Raw genomic sequence first — 23,775 nt, 5'->3', positions numbered from 1 at the left:
CAGCTACCTGAAATAAAAGTCTCATCTTATGTATATGTGTATGTGTGTATTTTGTCTTTTTATTAAAATATTATTATTTACTGACTCAGAAACATGACTTTAGATAGGTCTGTTTCTAAGAACTCTGGCTCTATTGACATTGAAACCATGCACTTACGTTTTGCAAGGTGCAAATATCTAATCTTCTCAACTCTACTTTCTGATTATTTCCCTGTTTTGCCTCATTTTTTTCTAAATCTGATGATGCTTAGCTTTTGCTATTGCTGTTTAGGTGTTTAAACATACTACATGGCAAGATGAATAATATATGCTATTCCAGCAAAGAGAATTTTTTAAATTATTGTCATGTAGATGACCACATTGTGTACTTTTTCTTAGAGGAGAGAGTATAGTTATTCTGTCTTTCCATGACCTTGTGAAGTCAGTCATATAAACTGCAGCAAACAGAACTGAGGACTTTGTCTTCATCTGGCAAGAATTCTGATGGTTTCTGTTTTCTGAATTGAATGGTGAGTAGATACAACAAGCAGGAAAAGATTTCAGTGTCTTATTTTTATTTTTTTCAAACAGTACTGTGGTTAACTCTCATTTACCTCACAATATGAAACAAACAGAAGATACTGGCATTCCTAACACATCCCTGGTCCTTTAACCACAGATGCACTAATGTAGCTTAGAGTTTTCTAAAAAAATTAATTTGTTTTCTAAAGGAAAACTGTTCCTCTGCACCTAGAACACTTCTGACACTAAATGTGTGGGTTTTTTCCATATTAACTACCACATCTCCAGCTCTTCATACTCTACATGGGTGTCCTACAATTCAAATCAATTTGACAGTGTCTACGTGGAGTTAGCATCAGACCCCACAGGGTAGTGGCTCGGTACCACTTCAGACATCAATCACAAGTTCCACTGGGATGCCTGGGTAGCTCAATTGGTTTGGCGTCCGACTTCGGCTCAGGTCATGATCTTGCGGTTCATGAGTTTGAGCCCCGTGTCAGGCTCTGTGCTGACAGCTCACAGCTGGAGCCTGTTTCAGATTCTGTGTCTCCCTCTCTCTCTGCACCCCCTTCCCGGGACTTGTGTGTGTGTGCAAGTCTCTCTCTCTCTGTCTCTCAGAAATAAGTTAAAACATAAATTTTTTTTTTTTTCAAAATCACAAGTCCCAGGCCTATGGTACTTATGACCAACTTGACAGTTTGAAGGTTCCCATGATCCCCTCCTTGGGTTTGATAATTTCCTGGAGTTGTGCAGAGAACTCAGGGAAACACTTGTGTTTACTGTTTTATTATAAAGGATACAGAGAAAAAGCTCCAGAAGAAGAACTACAGAGGGCAAGGTATAAAGCAACACAGCTTCCATGCCCTCTCAGGTCACACCACTATCCCGGGATCTCCATGTGTTCACCAACCCAGAAACTCTCCAAACACCATTGTTTAGGGGTTTTATGGGGCTTCATTATACAAGCATGATTGGTGATTAAGTCAGTCTGCAACCCCTCACCTCTTGTTGCCCCTTGGGGAGAAGGGCTGAAAATCCTAACCCTCTAATCACATAATTAGTTACCCTGGTTACCAGCCTTCATCTTCCCAGGTTATTCCATTACCATAAACTCCCTTGTAGTTGAAAGAGGATTATTAAGAATAACAAAAAAGTGCTCTAATCATTCCAATGACTCAGGAAATTCCGAGAGTTTTAAAAACTCTGTGCCAGGAACCTGAGATAAAGACCAAATGTATATTTGTTATATCACATCACAGTGCCCAAGGTGAATACAATGCTTTGTTTTCATATTTGTTTTCTGTGACCTTGAATCTGCAAATATCTGTGCAGTAAAGTATTACTGGCTAACAAATCTATATTATTACGAGTAAGTCCCTTTGTCTCTATAAAGATATCTAGTTAACTAGAAGATGAGAAGGCATGAGGTCACTTCACACTTACTGTTCCACATCTGTTTACAAAAATTCCAAAGTAGTCCTTCGTGTCTGTTTTAGAGACTGTACATGTGTGGTACATCTCCTTTAAATGATGAAGACACTACTAGCAATGATCACTAACAAAAAGTCATTTAAATAAAATACCTTATAAGTTGACAACTGCAGGATTTTTTTCTTTTCCTCACCACAAATTGACATAAAAACCAAAGTAATGAAACAGTTCTAATCTGGAATTTCTCCTGGTACCTTTGATACAAGTTATTAATCAGACATGTCTCACGGTGTCCTAAATGCTTAATTTCTGGACTTTATATGTAGTACTAATCACTCAATAATTATTATTACTGTTTTAATTAAAATCGAATCTGCTTCTTGTTGATGTGGTTTGAAGTAGGGTTCAGGAGCCAATGGCCAACAAAGAAATCTTGAGACATTTTCAGTGCAAAAAGGTGTTTTTATTATAGCATGGGGACGGGACTCGTGGGCAGAAAGAGCTGCACTGGGGTTTTGAGGAGTGACTGATTATATAGGATTTTCTATCCTATGGAATAGGAGGGTGATGTTAGGGCTCTAGGAAGTTGCATCTATAGATTTCTGGAGATTGCCTTTTTCTTATAAATCATGAAGACAGTTGCCAACTGATGGAGACTCATGTCCTACACTACTGTGATCTCTATCAGTTGACCATTTGTTTTTCCCTTTCCTTTGTTTTGGGAAGCCAGGAGTACATAAGGAATGTCACACATATCCCACCTGGTGGGGGGGGGGGGTGTTGCAGGGTGTTATCTTGTGTTTTGCCCTCAGCTTGCCTTTTGCTTCCTCATCATTGTCACATTAAATTATCCCTAAGAATAACAGCTCAGTTTGAAAACCCTAGAATATGAATATATTTGATTTTTTTTAATAGACAAGCTGATTAAAATCCCTAATGGAAGTTCAGAGTATATGTAGTTAATTGGAGCTTCTTGAAGCCCTCACCAAAACACTACCTAAAATTATACACACAAAAAATGTTACACATCCTTGCAACATGCCTGTGTCAAGTCGTTAGAGAGGACATATGGAGAACTACTAAAATCAGAAAGAATGTATCCATGTGGGAATGAAGAAAACAACTGCAATTTCAAAACATCAGAAGGGCACATGGGTTTATCAGATAAAAAAGGAATATTCACATAGGAAAAATTCCCTGATTGTGAGTAATTCAAGGATGATGGATCATAAACAAGCATAAAGAGATATCAGCAACAATTTCATTGATCTCTTTTTTATTAGATATTGGACAGGTCCAGTGGGCAGAAAGAGTCGCACTGGGGTTGAAACCAGTGACTGATTATATACCTTCAGGTTGGGCGGGGGTTAGAGATAGCATAAATCTCCAAGGTATTTTGGAAACAAGGTTTTAAGGACCTGGAGGGGGCTAGCTGCCGTTAGGAAAAGGTCATTTATTACCATTTAGTAAAAACTCAGTCATGAGACCCTTCAGATGTATATCAGTGGGCCACATAAGCTTGGAGTAGGATTGCCCACCTATATCTTGGGGGGTAGAGATCAAAGAAGTTTCCAAAGGAATTTTTATATGTTAAAGTAGACTTACAGGATCCTGGAGGTCAGGATAATGTTAAGCTAAGATTGCCTTTTGCCCTCAGCCAAGTATCATCATTGAGGCAGTGGAGTTCTAGAGGAAGGTCACTCTGCCTGTCTCAAGGACTTGTCAACAGGTTGTAAGTTGTAAGGAAATGTATTTTTTTTCTTTTGCCTTTGTTTCCCACATCATATACCACATCTTCTTTATCCCTTCATCTATCAGTGGACACAGGCTGCTTCCATAGTTTGGCTGTTGCGGATAATGCTGCCATAAACATAGGGGTGCATGTATCCCTTTGAATTTGTGTTTTCATGTTTTTTTGGGTAAATACCCAGTAATGTGATTACTGGATTGTAGGGTAGTTCTATTTTTAATTTTTTGAGGAAGCTCCGTACTGTCTTCCACAGTGGTTGCACCAGTGTAGATTCCCATCAGCAGTGCACGAGGGTTCCTTTTTCTCCACATCTTCACCAATACTTGTTTTTTCTTGTGTTGTTGATTTTAGCCATTCTGATAGGTGTGAGGTGATATCTTGTCATTTCGATTTGCATTTCCCTGATGATGAGTGATGTTGAGTATCTTTTCATATTTTCCTTTAAATGTTTTCCTTTGACCTGTGAGTCAAAAGTGAGTGATGTCATTCATGAGTAGTTGTCATAGGAAACTCGAACTGAATACATGATGAATCAGCCCTTCTCTCAGGAAGAACACTGTAGCAAGTCTCAATTAGCATGCATATCCTCACAGTCCTATTTCCTAGGAATTGTAGTCCTAATTCATTCCACACCCTTTGTATTAGAATCTTAAAACTTATGTGATTTGATGTAGGGTTCAGGAGTGAACAGTCAAGAAAGAATTCTTGAGACATTTTTGGTGCAAAAAGGTGTCTTTAATTGAAGCACAGGGACAGGACTCCTGGAGAGAAGGAGTTGTACTGGGGTTGTGAGGAGTGATTGATTACATACTTTTAAGGTGGGAGGGGTAGAGAAAAAGAAAGTCTCCAAGAGGATTTTCATATATTAAAGAAGACTTACAAGATCGTGGAAGTCTGACTATTGTCGAGGTAAGGTTGTTTCTGCCACTAGCAAAGCATTAATATTAACACAGTTGGGAGTTCCTGGAGGAATGTCATACTCTCCCTGTCTCAAGTATTTGTCATTGGGCTGCAGGTTATGAGGAAATTTAATTTTATCTACATCTCCTTTTGTCTTTGTTCTCTATGTCAAAAACTATACCCTTTGTTTTAAGGGTCCTTTAAAGCATCTGTCATAATTAGTGAGGATATATAATAGAAAACAGGAACTGGGCACCTGAGCGGCTCAGTCAGTTAAGCATCTAACTCTTTATCTCAGCTCAGGTCATGATCTCACAGTTCATGAGTTCGAACTCCACATCAGGCTCTGTGCTGACAGTGCAGAGCCTGCTTGGGATTCTCTCATTCTTCCCCTTTCTCTGCCCCTTCCCCACTCATGCTTGCTCTCTCTCTCTCTCTCTCTCTCTCTCTCTCTCAAAAATAAATAAATAAACCTTTTGTTAAAAAAGAATCTTTAGAGAGTGGGGAATGTGTTCAACCATCATTTTGCAGTTACTGATCAAGTGTTGGACATGCAAATAGGAACTAAGATTACAATGATAAAGATAAACTTGTCCCTAGTAGTGAGGTATCATCAGCGAAACAGAGTCAATGGGTAACTTAAGTTTTCAAAATCATGCCATAGGTACAATGAGATCACAAAGGAGGGCCACCCAACCCACTTTAGAGAATTCAGGAAATCCAGACTTTATGGAGAAACCAGTCTGCAACATAAAGGTGAGGATCGTAGAGGTTGTTGGAAGAAGTCTGAATACTGTGCCCAGGTATCTAGAATAGAGGTGTTAACATGTCAAGCTTGTGCAGTTGGAAGTAGTTCATTATAACAAAAGCAAAGCATGCAAACATCAGCTGAAAGGGAAGTCTAAAAACATCAAGATACGCCGCAGACACACTATACAACTAACATCTAAAACTGTAATTTGAAGTTGGAAAGCGAAGACACGCAAGCTGGGATTTCAGAATTGTATCATATTCTTATTCAGACTTTATTTTTCAAAGAATTTAAGGAAGTAGAATTCAACCCTATAATATAAACAAGATTAGGATATGTGTTTTTCCCCCCACTCACTATTACACCTCTCTTTTGAACTGGTTGATGCTTTTCTAAGAATGTAAAATTTCCTAAATACCATCATCATTGTCATCATCACCACCACCATCATCACCATAAACAGCATTGTTGGTTTTTTTTCTTATACTCCTGAACAAGTATTACATACTCCTTGTAAAATTTCCAAAGATACAAAGGTTTATACCGAATAAAATAAGTATTCCTCTCATTCCTGATCTCAGAAACCTAGTTTCCCCTAGAATCAACCAACAGTGCTAGTTCCTCATGTGTATACCAATAAGTATTATGAATTCCATTTTTTTTTTTTTGCAGAAATAGTGCCCTAGTCTCATTGGTTGGCACCCCAGTTTTTCCACATTACAATAGATCTAGTAAGTTCTGTGTCATTACAAATTGTGCTATTTCTCAATTTTCTGGCTATATAATTTTCCATTGTAGAAGTATGCTGAAATTTACATTACCACTCCCATATAGACATATAAGTAGTTCCAATCTTTAGAGTTACAGACAATGCCACAATGGACATGTTATCAATACACAATTTTCATGACTGTGTGTGTATGAGAGAGTGTGTGTATACCTTAAAACTGAATATGTGGCGCCAAAATGGACATCTATTAACATTTAATATATATTAGACACAATTTGCAATAGATACTATACAATTTGGGCTTCCATGAAAGGACAGGTTTTCAGAAACATTGGAAACACAGTTTGATAGCATGGGAGGTAAAATATTGCATCTTATAGTTTTGTTTCATTTCTCTTATTTTGAGTTACTTGAATATCTTGCTTTTCTATAAGCTATCTGTTCAAAGCTTGCCCACTTTTATTGATTTGTGGCCCTTTATGATGTATAACTCATATAAATCAGCTCTTTCCTCTGACAGAAATCAAGGCTGTCTCTTCAGAACATTCTTGGCTTCTGAATTTCTTTAGGTTCTTTTTCACTATAATGAATTTATCTTTATTTTAATGTAGTTTTTGTCAGTGTTTATACATCTTTGGGTTTTATGGCATTTAAAAATAAATTTGATGTTCCAACATAATTTTATAATTATCTGACATTTACTGTTTCTGTGGAGCTTTTTGATGTTTCATCTGAAGTCAAGCTGGAACTTACTTTACACAAAATTTACAATAGATCTACTCACCTTCTTATTCTACACAGCTCTCCAGTTGTCTGACAACATCTGTTATGTAGTTCATACTGAACTGTATGTTCCCACTGATTTTACTTTTTTATTTTATTTCTTAAAAACATTTATTTATTTTGGGGTGGGGGAATGAACACACAGAGAGAGAGAGACAGGGAGAGAGAGAATCCCAAGCAGACTATGCACTGTCAGCCTGCTGCCTGTGGGGTTCTATCTCACAAATTGTGAGATCATGGCCAGGGCCAAAATCAAGTTTGTTGTTTAACTGACTGAGCCACTTGGGTGCCCCCAAAGTGTTATTTTAAATTACTGGGGGAGGTGCCTGGGTGGCTCAGTCAATTAAGTGACTGACTTGATTTTGACTTAGGTCGTGATCTCATGATTTGTGATATTGAGCCCCACGTGGCGCAGCGGGCTGACAGTGCGCATTCTGCTTGGGATTCTCTCTCTCCCTCTCTGTATGCCCCTCCCCTGCTTGTGTGTGTGTGTATGCACGTGCTTTCTCTTGCTCTAAAAAAAAAAATAAATATACTTAAAAAAATAAGTACGTAAATAACACTGTTCACATGCACTTAATTCCTATATGTGGTGGGGTATCTACTTTTAGACTACACGGTGTGTTCTGTTCTTATGTTTTTAAATTTATGCTCGGTGACACACTGTTCTAATTCTTGTAGATCTATACATTTCATTGTACCTCTTCTGAATTGTCTTGGCTTTTGATTTTTTTGATCAGCTCCGTTTAAATTTTACAATTAGCCTTTTTGAAATTTTAACTTGCAATGCATAAAATTTACAGGTAAACCGAGAAAGAATTGCTTTGCATATGGTGCTGGCCCGTCCTACTCAAGAACACACTATGGATATCTATTTGAGTAATTATTCAGATGCAACTTTCAGAAGCACTTCTTGATAAATATATTCCAATGTGTTTCTTTCCAGGAGTCTACAAATTTGACCTTCTCTTTGTCTTCTAATCAGTTATTTCCACATCCATTTAAATTAACTGTCCAGCCACATTTACTCTATCTTTTGTCAACCATTGATGCCCTATAGTAGGGCATTTCTATTTTTTCTGTTTTCTACTTTTCTATTTTTCTGTTAAATTTTGCTGAAAAATAGAAAAGGTACATATGCGTGAAAATAAGCTATATCAAAAAGCTGTTATGAAAACTTGTGAAAATTACCTGAAATTATATACAAGAGAAAAACTTGACCATTAGTAAAATCAACTCTTGTAGCAGCTCACAAATTTGAGGCCACCATGAAGGCTGCGAAGTATCTTCTCTGTCATTGTTCTCCATTATCTTTGGAGTGCAGTCAGTTTCAGTATGTTGCTTGTTACCAGTCATGATTTTTGTTTGGGCCTAAAATTGTGTGATACATTCATAAAAGAAAAACATTTAAAGATCCCAAACTTTCAGGAGTAAGGTTACATATTAATAGTTTATAAAATTATCTGCATTTTCCTTTTTCAAGTATTCTCTCTTATTAGATCATTTACAGCAGGAATATCTCCTGGTTTGGGACTGGAGAATAAGAAGCACAGTACCACCTTACTTATATTCATCCATCACTAAGGTTTTGCGAGGGTGCTAAACAGGTGTGAGGACAATTGTATGATATTCTATTAATGCTATTTAGGAGGGACTCTTTCATCTGAATGGCACAAATGCTCACCCACATCTTAGAAATAATGGGAATGTCTAAGCTGGTTGAGAAATCTGATGCAAACTCTTCCAGTCGGGAGAAGAGAGAATTTCCCCTATGTCGCAGGCTGACTCAGACAGGCCATCCTCTCCTGGGGACAGCTACAGGTTCGGAGGTATCAGTCCCCCTCACTTCTGAGTCTATACATATCTGATGGTTTTAGGTCAGCAGGGATCTATCTTAGGGTCTTTGGGTGGGTAGGGTGCCTGAAAACTGGCAATAATCTTGGGAAAGTGAACCAATTGCTGCTTTTATTACATACACCCAGTTAGGACATCTTCGATGATAAATCTGAGGACCCCATTTAATATTGGCTCCATGAGATCATCCAGGAATCCCTCAGAACAGCAGCACATGTCCTGGGAAGGTGATTTATATTCCGGAAATTCTTGGAGCTACCAAGTTCCTATGGGACTCTCCAGAAACTCAGCGTGAACACAGCCCACGAGCCCTGACACAAGCCATTACAGATTCAGGGCTTGTAGTGAATTGGGTGCAGTAAATGACAGCAGTGCTTCTCTGTCTGGCTTTGCTTTAACTTTCAGTCCTCCCTTGCTAGGGTTCCAGGGCTTTCTTCTGCAGTCACTGCCCAGACCCGAGCCAGGCTTACCTCCAGCCTCTGAATCCTCTCATTCTGCCCTCTCAGAAGGTTTTTTCTCTCTCTCTTTATCTCCTCTCTCATCTGGGCCATGGATTCCTGGAAAATTGTTTCTAGAGTCTCTAACTTTTGCTGCAGCATTTTACACCTTTTCTCAAGAAGCCGCTTTTCCTTCTCAGCTGTCTCTCTTTTGGCTTGCTCCTCTGCTCCAGGCAAGAAAACAATGGTTAAGCCTGAAAGCAACAACCCTCTGTCCCACAACCACCACTTTCTCAGACACCAAACTGTCTGGGAAGAGCAGACAGAAATGTCCAAATTTAACTCGTGACCACACATCGAGGGCAGGTTTGAGAACAAGGTGGGAAAGGCCCCCTGACTGGCTGGCCGACGAACAACCACACCTTGTCTTATTATTTTCAGATTTAGCAGAGCATGTCTTCCACAGGAGAGGAAACTCCTTGCTTCGAGAAGATCTTCCTGTCAGAGGTCTCAGAGGGCCTGGCAGGAACCTCCCTCCCCATCATGCCCAGAGCCCTCCCCATACCTGCTAAGGCTTCTCGTGCTTCATGGAGAAGCTCATCTTTCTTCATGCAGCTTCCCTCTAGTTCCTTCTTCATCTGCACTAAACTCTGGGAACCACAAAGGGCAGAGACATATCAGGCAGGTCTAACCTGAACTTCCGTTGAAATATTCTGAGAAAAAAACTGCCCTGATCAAATTCCCTAGTTGTTCCCCGCCCCCCACCTACAAATGCATGTTCTAAGACCCTGCCTGTCTCACTATTCCTCCAGCCTCGTCTGCCAATGCTGCTTCCCTCCACTCGTGCTAGGTTCCACCCGTCAGAAGAAAGTACAGTTTTCCAGACGTGTAACCTCAGATGCTTTCATATTTTTCACATGCTGGGTTTTTTTTTTCCGGCTTGTGACTCCTCCAGTAACTTCCACCCTGGATGATACGTACAAATCTTTCAAAATGTATGTCACACTCCTCTTCCAGGAAGATTTCTTAGACCACCTTCCTTGTGTGAAAGAAATCACTGTACATTTACATTTGTACATTTTTGTCAATTGTACAGTTTCACTGCATGAAACTTATGGTGTGTGAATTACTGTTCAACAAAACTTGAATTACTACCATCTCAGAAATACTCCTTCAAGACTATTGGTTAAGTTTCTGAACTCCCTGAGCCTTCCTTGTGAAATGTTGAGTTCGTATTATATGATCTCTATGGCTCTGTGCAGCTATGGCATCCTGTAATGCTATCTACAAGGCATGATTCACAGTCATACAACTCAAAGTAAAATAAAGGTAAAGAATGATCTGGTAACAATCTTCCCAGAGAACTTTGGATTGAATGGGTGAGAGTGCACAGAAAAAGCAGTCAGCTCAAAATAACTGAAGCATGTTTCAAGCCCACAGGGAAACTAGATGTTCCGTCAAGGAGGCCATCTGAGTGTCTGTACTGACTTTGCTTCAGAGATTAGACAGATTTCCAGATAAAGTGCCTGCGTTTGGAGGAGAAGGAGATAAAATAGAGTAATAGTGTCCCTTTAACTCTCTTATTCAGAATAATCAGCATCCTTCTGCTGTGAATGTTAGCTAATCTATGGCCAATCAGGTGCCCTTTAGGTAGAGGGGGTAACATGAAGAATCAACTATTAAGACTAAGTACCATGTACTTCTTCCATAACTCCTCGTCATTTTGGGGGGGCTGCTCTGTGGGGGCGGCTCCATAGCCCAGGTCTGGTACTGCCACGACCATTTCTGTGGGAACCTCACTCTGCAGAGCCACTGAGTCCTCACACTAGGACACAGATATCACCGTGTTCTCCAGAGAAGGAACCGCTCCACTGTTGAAGGCATCCACTAAGGTCACCAGAATCCCCAGCCCTGAATGAGGCAAGAAGTTTAGGGTATCAATGAGATTCAAAATTAGAAACTATAAATTCTAAAATGATTTTTTAAAGACGCTATGAAGTTTGAAACTTTTTATAAATCCCATCTCCTCCTACTAAATAAGTGTTTTCCTCCTGATCACTGCACTTAAAAATTTTCAGTATCTATTTTCAGTTAACATGCTCTGATATCTTTTGGAAAAAGAATTTCCAAATGAGGCATAAAAACACAGTGGACAACCACACAACTTAATAACAATCAATTACAAAATCAGCAGAGGAACTACACAGGCATATTTCCAAAGAAGACATCCAAATGGCCAACAGTAAATGAAAAGATCACTAATCATCGGGAAAATAAGAGATATCTCAAAACCAGAATGAGATGTCACCTCACACCTGTTAGAATGGCTAATAGTAAGAAGACAAGAGACAATCATTAGTGAGGATGTGGAAATGAGACAACCTTTGTACACGGATGGTAGAAATGTACATTGTAATTTGGTTCAGCCACTATGGAAAACAGTATGGAAGTTCCATAAAATTAAAAAATAACTACCATGGGGCATCTGGGTGCCTCAGTCAGTTAAGCATCTGACTCTTGATTTCGGTTCAGGTCATGATCTCATGGTTTGTGAGATTGAACCCCTCACCTCCCCCTCCAGGTTCTGTGTGCTGTCAGTGCAGAGCCTGCTTGGGACTCTGTCTCTTCCTCCCTTTCCTCCCCTCGCCTGCTTCTCTCTCTCTCTCTCTCTCTCTCTCTCTCTCTCTCTCTCTCTCTCTCTCACACACACACACACACACACACACACACACGCACACTCACTCACTCTCTCTCTCAAATTAAATAAAATAGAACTACCATATTATCCAGCATCCCACTTAGGGGTATTTATCTAAAAGAATTGAAATCAGGATCTCAAGGAGATATATGCACTCTCATGTTATCACAGCATAAGTGACAATAGCCAAGATATGGAAACCTAAATATCCATCAATAGATGAATGGATAAAGGAATTCTGTACATATATACAGTGGGATATTGTTCAGGCATGAGAAATAAGGAAATGTTGCTGTTTGTGACATGTATGGACCTCAAGGGCATTATAGTAAGTGAGATAAGTCAAATACTCTATGACAGCACTTGTATGTGGAATCTAAAAAACCTGAACTCATAAAGACAGTAGAAGGGTAATTACCAGGGGCTGGGAGGTGGGGGAAGTGGACGTTTGTGGTTTACAAGGGTATAAACTTGCAACTAGTAAATAAATAAGTCCTAGAGATGCACAGCATAGTGATTATAGACAACAACACCAGATTATAAACTTCAAAGTTGCTAAGCACACACATACACACACATATGATAATTAAGTGACATGATAGAGATGTTAGTTAAGACTAATATGATTGTAATCATGTTGCAATATATAAATATATCAATTCAACAAGTTTTATACCTTAAACTTATAAAATGTTATATGTCATTTATATCAATAAAAATAAAAATAAAGTAGATATGAGGTGAAGCAGGGTAAATGAGATTGTATATATTCCTACTAAAATTCTACCGACTTTGAGGAATTAATTGTTGGAAATTTAGTTTTCTTGGAATATATATATTATACATTATATACTATATATTATATATTTTATATATTATATATTTTATATTTTATATATTATATATATTTAATCTCTGAGAAGAGCATTTCTCATACAGGTTGTCTCCTCAGATACAATGGAAAATTGCAAACCCAGAAGAGCTTCACAGTAAAATAAGACCACAAAGTCATTCTCTAGCCTCAGAGTTATCCAAAGCATGAATACATCAGCACTTCTGTACTTTTCCATGGCACAAAATGCGGGCTACCATTGACCATCTGCAGAGTGCTGCCTGCATTATTCTCCAAATCTCTGATGAAGCTAGAGACAAAATCCTGGGTATCACCAGTCTCCGATGTGTTGCTCTCATTGATTCTAACAAGAACCTGCAAAGTAGGCTTCTTCTACTCACTTTGCAAATGAGATCAGAAAGTCAAAGTAAGGTATTTGCCAAAAGCACATAGTGAATAAATGGTAGACCCATGACTAGAAGCCTGAAGGTCTGTTTTACTATTCTATGTTTGGCACCCAATTACCTGGCAAGATAATTTTCTTCAAAAACATTGGTTACCCATATGCCATGATCAGTAACTTCTACGGGATTTCTGTTGACTCTCCTATCTTCACAATACCTGCTCTAATGTATTATTGTGACCCGATGGGCTCCTCTTGTTTCTGCAGAGTCAGGATGACAGCTGCAAACCACTCAGCAGTTTCTAGACCTGGCTCTCTCCTGGCACAGCTCAGTGCTTCACCCAGGGCTCCAGTTCAGCTCAGGTTTATGAAAGATATCTTTTCATATTTTTATTCCTTGATATCTAGTCCCATTCACTGTGCCCCCCCCCCTTTTTTTTTACTTCAACTCATTGATTGAACATCTATTATTTGCCACATGTTGTGCTTGTGTGCTTGGATTAAAAGATAAATAAGCTGCAGCCCCTGCCCTCAGAGTGATACTAAGATAACTATTAGGTTAGAATTAGGCTTAGCTGTGACAGTTAGGAAAGAAATGTGTCATAAGCAGTTTACACTTATTTCTCCTTCATAAATTTCAGGGTTAGTAGTCTGGGGATGGTATGTAGTTGTGTTTCATAAGGACGGAAGCTTCAGATCCTATCATATGCTCAACCATCTGTAAGGGGCAGTCCCTGGTGTGCTGTCATTTGTATTCTAAGCAGAGAATACTAACTCTTTACCTTACTATGTAAAGTCTATGTAAACTAAATCGCTTCTTAGGTTATCCCGTACACAACCACAAGAGAGGCTGGAATTGCCATCATTATTCTGGGAAACTATGTGCATGGCAAAGAAGCAGGAGTTCTATTAGTAGGGGAGAAAGGAAGAATGGTTACAAGGGGATAGTTAACACTACTTCCCAGTAACCATCTCAAACTAGGAAGATGACGGACAATGCAACAAGGATTATACTCTACTGTTGATCACAACTCTAATCATCTCCACCAAGGTCTAAGCTTGAGGAGAACGGTGTCCTGACTATTCTGTTCTCTGCCTGGTCCCCATGTTGGGCACATGGTAGACCGGTTAAACTGAAATAATCCTGAGGAGAGAGAGAGAGAGAGAGAGAGATGTGAGTGATAGGGGTTCATTGAATTACAAGTGGAGACGACTTAATTCAGTTTGGGAATACAAAAGAAGAAAAGCCTCTGGGAACTATAAGGGGTGACAGCACTGGCAGACCATGGGGTTTCAGAGGCAACGCAGACAGAGTGAGCCCTAGAAGAAGGGAGAGGTTAGCTATGTTAAATACCCAGAGAATTCACCGCAAGCATTAGCAGGATGGCCAGGGATGTCCTTACCAGAGTGACGGAATAGTAGCCAGAGGGAGAGGTAGGAATGGCTGTGGGGGAATGAGATGGATCCAAAGAAAGAAAGTAGAAGCATGTCTGGATCCCAAGATCTACGTGCCAAAGTATTTAGTGGTGAAGAGTCACAGCCTCTGTTACTTATTGCTCCAAATAATAATCAGAATAAGAATGTTAATAGAAAAACTTACATATCTATTTAGAAAGAGAGCATGCAGATGTCACAAAATATCACCACAGGGGCAAATCCAAGTGAATGGTGTGTAAGAATTCATTGTAGTCTTAAACTTCCTCTGTAATTCAGATTTTTTTTAATGTGTAGATTTTAGAACAAGAATATGTAACAGCGTTAAGTGGAAAATCTCAAACACAAGGTTTTATAGCTTACATATTTACATGTATCTATTGCATTCCTCTTCTGAGTTCTCATGTTTATGTCAGAAATTAGGGTTTTAAGCCCAAACCTAAAGTGCATGTAAAAGACAGTTTAGAAATGAACATACCTGAGCCATAGATTGCTGTTCTGTTCAAGAATGAGCATCCAGGTACCTCTTAACTCAGCCTTGCTGTTTTCTTCTCCCACAGAAGCTGAAAACAAACTGAGGTTGTTAAGAAAGGAAATGAGCATAAAGCTGAACCTGAAAGTAAAAGCACTTCATGCTATTTTTAATTATTTGGGGAAAACCTGCTGGAACCCAGACGCCAGAGCCAGAGAAGGTATGAGGGTGAAGCAAGTGAGAGCAGCCCGATGACTCTGCAGTTAGGCCCTAGGAAATTGCACCAAACCAGCTTTATTTTCTCCCCAGCTCGCCTGTCCACAAAGGGACTGCTGCCTGAGACCAAGGGCACAGAGCTGCTGGCTCCAGAGGCCGCAAGCAGACTAGGTTTGGCAGCTGGCCATTGACAAAACCCAAAGGCAGAGAGAAGAGTGGTGGCGAGTCAGGAAAGGAATTTGTTTCAGGGAGGCCGACACTGGGAAGACAGTGGACTTGTGTCCCAAAGGCTGTCCCCAAAGTGCCAAAAAATATTTCCAGGTTCATATAAGGAAAATGTGGGACAAAGTGGTAGGTAGGTGCAACTGGGCAGCAAAGGTCAGGTGGATCATTGTCTTGGGGTCAATCACCCAGGGTCTTGCTGGTCTTAAGAGAACTTAATCAGTTAGAAAGTACAGACTGAAGTCAAAATGTGGGTAGTTTGAGTCCTCCCTAGACTCGATCCTTTTCCAGGACTACGATGTCTGTAGGTGTGCATTCTGTTGTACTTTTATGTCTTGGAATTCATGGAACTTCTTGAATGAGTCGATTAATGTTTTTCAGAAATTATGCATGTTTCTGGTTATTATTCCTTCATATATTTTTTCTAACACTTTCTACCTTTTATCTATTGATGAGACTTCCATTCTGCCTATATTTGCATTCCTGGTGATGCCTCACAGTCACTGAGGCTCTATTATTCTTAATTCCTTTTTCTTTTCTGTTCCTCAACATGGGTTCTCTCTGTTGATTTATCTTCAGTTCACAGATCTTCCCTTTGCCAGATCAAATCTGGTTTTTGAGCCACTTTCTACTTCATTATTTTGGTTAACTTCTTCTTGTTATTAGTATCTTCTATACCATGAGTCATTTTCAACACACTTTGGGTCTTTAAACATAGTTACCTTTAGTTCTTTAAACATACTCATAATAGCTGCTTTGATGTATTTGCCTGTTAAATAAGGTATTTGCTAAAGCCCCAAGAGATGGTTTCTATTAACTTTTTTTCCTACGATTAGGCCAACTTTTCTGTTTCTTTGCATGTCTCATAATTTGTTTTGAAAACTGGACATTATAAATAATATGATGTGGACTCCAGTGTCCCCTGAAGAGATTGTTGATGGCTTTATACTTTGTTTAGTGACTTGGCTGGACTAATTCTTTGGTTTTTTTTTAAGTTGTGTTTATTTTGAGATAGAGACCACATGCATGGGAGAGGGAGAGAGAAAATCCCAACCAGGCTGGGCACTGTCAGCATGGAGCCCTATGTGGGGCTCGAACCCATGAACTGAGTGATCATGACCTGAGTGGAAGTCAACTGAGCCACCCAGGAGCCCCTTACTGAGACTAATTCTGTATGGTCTGATGAGCTTGCCATATGTGGCCACTCATGGGTCTGCTTGGTTATGTTTTAAAGTATTTTTCACTTAGGGGCACCTGGTGGCTCAGTCAGTTAAGCATCTGACTTAGGCTCAGGTCATGATCTCACTCTTAGTGGGTTTGAGCCCTGCGTTGGGCTCCGTGCTGACAGCTCAGAGCCTGGAGCTGCTCTGGATTCTGTGTCTTCCTCTCTCTCTGCCCCTTTCTGCTTGCACTGTCTCTCTCTCTCAAAAATAAATAAACATTTAAAAAAATAAAAAATTTTCTTTCATTTAGTTTTTAAAATAGACTTTTTTTTTTTTAATTTTTTTTTTCAACGTTTTTTATTTATTTTTGGGACAGAGAGAGACAGAGCATGAACGGGGGAGGGGCAGAGAGAGAGGGAGACACAGAATCAGAAACAGGCTCCAGGCTCCGAGCCATCAGCCCAGAGCCTGACGCGGGGCTCGAACTCACGGACCGCGAGATCGTGACCTGGCTGAAGTCGGACGCTTAACCGACTGCGCCACCCAGGCGCCCCTAAGATAGACTTCTTAAAAGTCACCTCTGACCTCTGAGTCATCATAGTTTACTGATGAGCCCATGCTAAGCTAGAATGTATGTTTAAATACCTCGAGCTGATAAAATTATCCTTTGTCCATAGCCTTTCAGAAGGCATTATTTCTGTATATGCAAGGCCTCACACACAACCAGGAGACTGTAGCAAAGAGTGAAGCAAGGAAGGAAAGAAAGTAAACAAATCCAAGGATGTGTTATGGTGCCACTCTGAGCTCCTGGGGTTCAGTCCTGCCAGCCTACCCGGAATGAAATTCAGTGAGTCTCAGAGAATTCCTCATTGCACAGTGAATCTGGTGGAGGGAGAGTCAGCAGTGTGATAGAGGTTGCTGATATGGGAATTAGGCCACCTGCTCATGTAACTTTGTTTTGTCTGGTAGCCACCCAAATAAACTTGAGATTTGGATGGTCAGACAGTATGTACCTCATGATGGAAAGCTCTGCTCCTGTTCTGACTTGATATACTAGAGTCAGGAGCTCAGCAGCCCCGAAGTAGCTTTTCAAATAGCAAGTGACCTTCTGATGCAGAAGCTTTGACCTTGTGCTGAAACCCTGAAAGCTCTGCTAAGATGGTGACGATTGCAGGAGACCTTTCTCTCTGCCTGCTCCCTCTGTCACCACCGTCTCTCCCTGACCACATCAAGGGAACAACTATTCTGCTTTGTTTGGCACTTGATACAACTGGATCCCTGAAGTATGTATTCTGTAATGTCTCGTGTCTTATACTCAATATTATGCATGTGAGATTTGCCCATATTTTTGTGTATAGCTGCAGACTGTTTATTTTCTATGATGTATAGTATTCAGCAGTAAGGATCTTCTGTAATTTATTTATCCCCTCATTTATTGACAGACTTTAGAGCAGTTACTGTTTTCTTGGCTGCTATAAACATTCTTGCATGCATCTTTTAGATCACATCATGCCTGCACATTCTCCTTGTGTATATACCTATGAATGGGTTGCTGAAGAGCACGTGTTCCGCCCAATAGATCTGACAGACACTGGTCAAACAGTCTCATGGTTGTGCCAATTTATATTTGCACCAGTAGTGTAGAACATTCCAGGTGCTGTGCAAGCTCGCCAAACCTCAGTAAGGTCTGCCTTTTCTTCATTTGGTAGATGAGTAATAGTAATGTGTTGTGTTTTTAATGACTTATGAATGACGTGTCTTTTCATATGCTTTTTAGAGATCCTCTTTCATGATTTTTTTAACAAAAATATTGCCATTTATATATGTGTCTGTTTTTAATGTGCGTTTTTTTGCTTGTTTATGTTTCTATTTGGAGATCTTTTGCATGCCTCTGTGTGTGTGTGTGTGTGTGTGTGTGTGTGTGTGTGTGTGTGTGGTGGGGGTGGGGGTGGTGTTGAATAGCTGCTTAGAGTAGATATAACATTTGTATTTCCCAACTAAAACCCTTTAGGCAGTTTAAATTTTTTTGTTTTTTTCTGAGACTGTTTCTAGTTTTGGTAACATAATTATCTCTGGCTCATCATCCAGGGAATATCTCAGTTTCTTTTTTTTTTTTTTTTCCAATATATGAAGTTTATTGTCAAATTGGTTTCCATACAACACCCAGTGCTCATCCCAAAAGGTGCCCTCCTCAATACCCATCACCCACCCTCCCCTCCCTCCCACCCCCCATCAACCCTCAGTTTGTACTCAGTTTTTAACAGTCTCTTATGCTTTGGCTCTCTCCCACTCTAACCTCCTTTTTTTTTTTTTCCCTTCCCCTCCCCCATGGGTTTCTGTTAAGTTTCTCAGGATCCACCTAAGAGTGAACACTTATGGTATCTGTCTTTCTCTGTATGGCTTATTTCACTTAGCATCACACTCTCCAGTTCCATCCACGTTGCTACAAAGGGCCATATTTCGTTCTTTCTCATTGCCACGTAGTACTCCATTGTGTATATAAACCATAATTTCTTTATCCATTCATCAGTTGATGGACATTTAAGCTCTTTCCATAATTTGGCTATTGTTGAGAGTGCTGCTATAAACATTGGGGTACAAGTGCCCCTATGCATCAGTACTCCTGTATCCCTTGGGTAAATTCCTAGCAGTGCTATTGCTGGGTCATAGGGTAGATCTATTTTTAATTTTTTTTTTTTTTTTTTATTTATTTTTGGGACAGAGAGAGACAGAGCATGAACGGGGGAGGGGCAGAGAGAGAGGGAGACACAGAATCGGAAACAGGCTCCAGGCTCCGAGCCATCAGCCCAGAGCCTGACGCGGGGCTCGAACTCACGGACCGCGAGATCGTGACCTGGCTGAAGTCGGACGCTTAACCGACTGCGCCACCCAGGCGCCCCTCTATTTTTAATTTTTTGAGGAACCTCCACCACTGTTTTGCAGAGTGGCTGCACCAATTTGCATTCCCACCAACAGTGCAAGAGGGTTCCCGTTTCTCCACATCCTCTCCAGCATCTATAGTCTCCTGATTTGTTCATTTTGGCCCCTCTAACTGGCGTGAGGTGATATCTGAGTGTGGTTTTGATTTGTATTTCCCTGATGAAGAGCGACGTTGAGCATCTTTTCATGTGCCTGTTGGCCATCCGGATGTCTTCTTTAGAGAAGTGTCTATTCATGTTTTCTGCCCATTTCTTCACTGGGTTATTTGTTTTTCAGGTGTGGAGTTTGGTGAGCTCTTTATAGATTTTGGATACTAGCCTTTTGTCCGATATGTCATTTGCAAATATCTTTTCCCATTCCGTTGGTTGCCTTTTAGTTTTGTTGGTTGTTTCCTTTGCTGTGTAGAAGCTTTTTATCTTCTTAAGGTCCCAGTAGTTCATTTTTGCTTTTAATTCCCTTGATTTTGGGGATGTGTCAAGTAAGAGATTGCTATGGCTGAGGTCAGAGAGGTCTTTTCCTGCTTTCTCTTCTAGGGTTTTGATGGTTTCCTGTCTCACATTCAGGTCCTTTATCCATTTTGAGTTTATTTTTGTGAATGGTGTGAGAAAGTGGTCTAGTTTCAACCTTCTGCATGTTGCTGTCCAGGTCTCCTAGCACCATTTGTTAAAGAGACTGTTTTTTTCCATTGGATATTCTTTCCTGCTTTGTCAAAGATGAGTTGGCCATACGTTTGTGGGTCTAGGTCTGGGGTTTCTATTCTATTCCATTGGTCTATGTGTCTGTTTTTGTGCCAATACCATGCTGTCTTGATGATGACAGCTTTGTAGTAGAGGCTAAAGTCTGGGATTGTGATGCCTCCTGCTTTGGTCTTCTTCTTCAAAATTACTTTGGCTATTCGGGGCCTTTTGTGGTTCCATATGAATTTTAGGATTGCTTGTTCTAGTTTTGAGAAGAATGCTGGTGCAATTTTGATTGGGATTGCATTGAATGTGTAGACAGCTTTGGGTAGTATTGACATTTTGACAGTATTTATTCTTCCAATCCATGAGCACGGAATGTTTTTCCATTTCTTTATATCGTCTTCATTTTCCTTCATAAGCTTTCTCAGTTTCTTTTTTTAAAATTTTTTTTTATGTTTTTATTTTATTTTTGAGAGACAGAGTGTGAGTGGGGGAGGGACACAGAGAGAGGGAGACACAGAATCTGAAGCAGGCTCCAGGCTCTGAGCTATTGGCACAAAACCTGATGCAGGGTTCGAACTCATGGACTGTGAGATCATGACCTGAGCCGAAGTTGGACACTTAACCAACTGAGCCACCCAGGAGCCCTGGGAATACCTCAGTTTCAATCTTACACAAGGAACTACTGTGCAAGACACTCTCTTGACACATGAGACAAAGGAATGATTTATGTTCTTTGGTCCAAGATTATGGGAAGGACCTCCATTCCTTTTCCTGAGACCTCACTTTCAGAGCTCTCTCTCACAAACTAGGTCACGCTGGACTTACTTACTCTACAATGAACACCTATTATGGCAAAACCTTGTTTCTCACTCAAACATATCGTCTCAACCTGCACACTCTCCCAAAAGTAGAAGAAGTGGAAGGACTGATTTTCACTGCGTTAATGTAATATTTGTAATATTTGAGTGGTTTTCCAGGGAAAGCTGAGATCACACTCAATCATTTTCTATTCCCATACAGCATGATTTTTGTAGTCATGGTGATGATGATCTTTCAGCTTTGGGGTGTACCTGAATCAGAGATAGGGCTGGATATATCTTCTCTTTTCATTCCCACTCAAATGCAAGACTATCTAAAAAGCAGGTATAAGTGTAACGGATTTTACTGAATATGTGGAAGGGGTTATTGTTTTTTTTTTAAGTTTTAATTTTAATTCCAGTTAGTTAACTTACAGTGTTGTATTGGTTTCAGGTGTACAATGTAGTGATTCAACAATTCCATACATCACTGGAGCTCATCACGCGAATCCCCATCACCTATTTAACCAAACACCCCCTCGCCCTTTCCTCTGGTAAACATCAATTTGTTCTCTATAATTAAGAGTCTGTCTCTTAGTTTCTTTCTCATTCTTTTTCCCTTTGCTTGTTTGTTTTGTTTCTTAAATTCCACATATGAGTGAGATTGTATAGTATTTGTCTTTCTCTGTCTGACTTATTTCGCTTAGCATTATACTCTCTAGCTCCATCCATGTCATTGCAAATGGCAAGATTTCATTCTTTTTTATAACTGAATAACATTCCATTGTATATATACATCACATCTTCTTTATCCATTCATCAATCGATGGACAATTGGGTTGTTTCCATAGCTTGGCTTTTGTAATAAATGCTACAACAAACATAGGGGTACAGGTATCCCTTTGAATAAGTGTTTTTGTATTTTTGGGGTAATAGTAGTGCCGTTTCTGAATCATAATGTAGTTCTATTTTTAGTTTTTTGAAGAACCTCCATACTGTTTTTCACAGAGGCTGCACCAATTTGCATTCCCATCAACAGTGCAAGAGGGTTCCCCTTTCTCTGCATCCTTGCCAACATCTGTGTGTGATGATGAACATCTTTTCCTGTGTCTATTGGACATCTGGATGTCTTCTTTAGAAAAATGTCTGTTCATGTCTTCTACTCATTTTTTTTTATTGGATTATTAGCTTTTTGGGTGTTGAGTTGTATAAGTTACATACTTTGGAGTGGCAGTGTCAGCAAAATTTGGTTGGGCCTCTAGTCCTAGGCCAGATCCCCTGAAGCAATACCTCGGCTGGAGGCTGCTCAGCAGGGTCCCTGGCCTAGGCTGGGTGCAGCATACAGCAATGACTGGGGGCCCCGAGGCTGGGTGCAGTGGGGCAGCTGGGTGTGGTGCTCAAATTTGTTGCTGGTTCACCCAGCATATGAGCTCAGTGTGCTACAGTGGATGGGGGTGCCAGGCTGGGTACAGCACTTGGTTTTGGCTTAGGTCATGATCTCATGGTTCCTGGGATCAAGCCCTGCATCTGGCTCTGCGTTGACAGAGCAGAGCCTGTTTGGGATTCTCTCTCTCTCTCTCTCTCTCTCTCTCTCTTCTCTCTTCTCTCTTCTCTCTCTCTCTCTCTCTCTCTCTCTCTCTCTCTGACCCTCCCCTGCTTGTGCTCTCTGTTAAAATAAATAAATAAACTTAAAAAAATCTTAAGCCCTCCCCCAAAAAACTCATGGAATCCATCCCCTTTGGTCTTTAAAGCCAAACATTATGGGGTGCAAGGGCCTGGGCCTTTTCTCCACCCTCTCAGAGCACGCAGCTGGCTCCCTCTTGCCAGCAGCCTCCCTCTGCCTTTCTGACCTTCCTAACCTTTCAGATGCAGCTTCTACTCTCTATTTACTTATGGAGTTCGTTCTGCCAGGCTTACTGTTATTGACTTGGATGTGGATGAGATCTAGTTTTAAATGTGGTCCTCCTGCTCAGCCATCTTCCCAAGCTCCCCTAATTTGGGGATATCATTTCTTCTGCTGTTTTTGACTGTCCGTTTTGTGGAGAGTGACTAGACTTCCAGTCCTCTGAAGCCCTTGGGTCTGCACTTTCTCTCCTCCACCTTTTCTGTTTTCTTTTCTCACCCACCATCTGCTTTAGGAGGAAATAAAATCGTTTGGCAAGGCAAGTTCACTGTCACTTTCCATGATTTAGCTTTCTGCAGAGACTTACAACCTGGTATAGTCTCCTATGTTCCAGTAAGCATTTCAAAGTATCTTTATAAACATACACATTTTCCTCTATGTCACGAATTTGGGAGACCTGTTAAAATAGTGACATTTGTTTTACATAATGACCATGTTATCCCAATTGTTACTCTGCTATGAGAGAGAAGGAGGCCATATGTAAATCGTGAGCTTTATAAATGGTGCCCAGACACACTTGCTTTGGAAACTGTGGGGAGGGTGTTCCACGGGTGGACAGAGACATGGAGCTGACGTTGAGTAGACATTTTGAGGGCTCTGGAGCTTTGGTGACAGTTTTGAAATAAGCAGTAGCTGCACATGCCATCACATTTTTCTGATTAGTGAAACACAGATAACCTCTGTGGAGGGTGGTATCTAGAGAGAGGCCCCTCAGGGACAGTGGTCTGGTTGTCCTTGAACACTTTTTATGCAGTCTGCTAATAGTTTAGAGACTTTAAAAATCATGTTTGTTTTTTCCCATAACTGAAAAGCAACTGATTTCCTAGAATTGTTTTGAAAATAGCAGGTCATTGCTTTCGGTTTCAAACCTGAAG

At 40.3% G+C, this 23,775-nt stretch overlaps 1 protein-coding gene across 2 annotated transcripts; it reads right to left on the bottom strand.

The window, feature by feature from the left end:
* Positions 1-3,191: 3,191 nt before the first annotated feature.
* Positions 3,192-15,377, bottom strand: LOC131504414 (guanylate-binding protein 6-like). 2 transcript variants are annotated; one of them, XM_058716666.1, is made up of 6 exons: positions 14,983-15,377; positions 10,831-11,048; positions 9,703-9,787; positions 9,171-9,361; positions 8,038-8,217; positions 3,192-4,142 (listed from the first exon to the last, which is right to left on the bottom strand). In XM_058716666.1, the coding sequence occupies exons 2-5, from the start codon at positions 10,918-10,920 to the stop codon at positions 8,044-8,046; spliced, it is 540 nt and encodes a 179-aa protein (XP_058572649.1). In that variant the 5' UTR covers positions 10,921-11,048; positions 14,983-15,377; the 3' UTR covers positions 3,192-4,142; positions 8,038-8,043. The 2 variants fall into 2 exon arrangements, with proteins under 2 accessions (XP_058572649.1, XP_058572648.1); XM_058716665.1 differs by lacking the exon at positions 3,192-4,142 and adding an exon at positions 4,396-5,389 and having other exon boundaries at positions 14,983-15,372.
* Between the last annotated feature and the right edge of the window lie 8,398 nt (positions 15,378-23,775).

Source organism: Neofelis nebulosa, chromosome 2 (assembly GCF_028018385.1).
Source record: "Neofelis nebulosa isolate mNeoNeb1 chromosome 2, mNeoNeb1.pri, whole genome shotgun sequence".
Classification (NCBI taxonomy): Eukaryota; Metazoa; Chordata; class Mammalia; order Carnivora; family Felidae; genus Neofelis; species Neofelis nebulosa.
The sequence above is the reverse complement of the archived record's forward strand: the minus strand, read 5'-3'. Positions and strand labels throughout refer to the sequence as shown.

Coding starts and splice junctions, on each gene's coding strand:
- LOC131504414 (XM_058716666.1), bottom strand. CDS start 10,920: ATGGTCGTGGCAGTACCAGACCTGGGCTATGGAGCCGCCCCCACAGAG. Junction 9,362..9,702: donor AGCACGAGAAGCCTTAGCAG/GTATGGGGAGGG, acceptor TGCCTGGAGCAG/AGGAGCAAGCCAAAAGAGAG. Junction 8,218..9,170: donor AGAGGATTCAGAGGCTGGAG/GTAAGCCTGGCT, acceptor ACACAATTTTAG/GCCCAAACAAAAATCATGAC.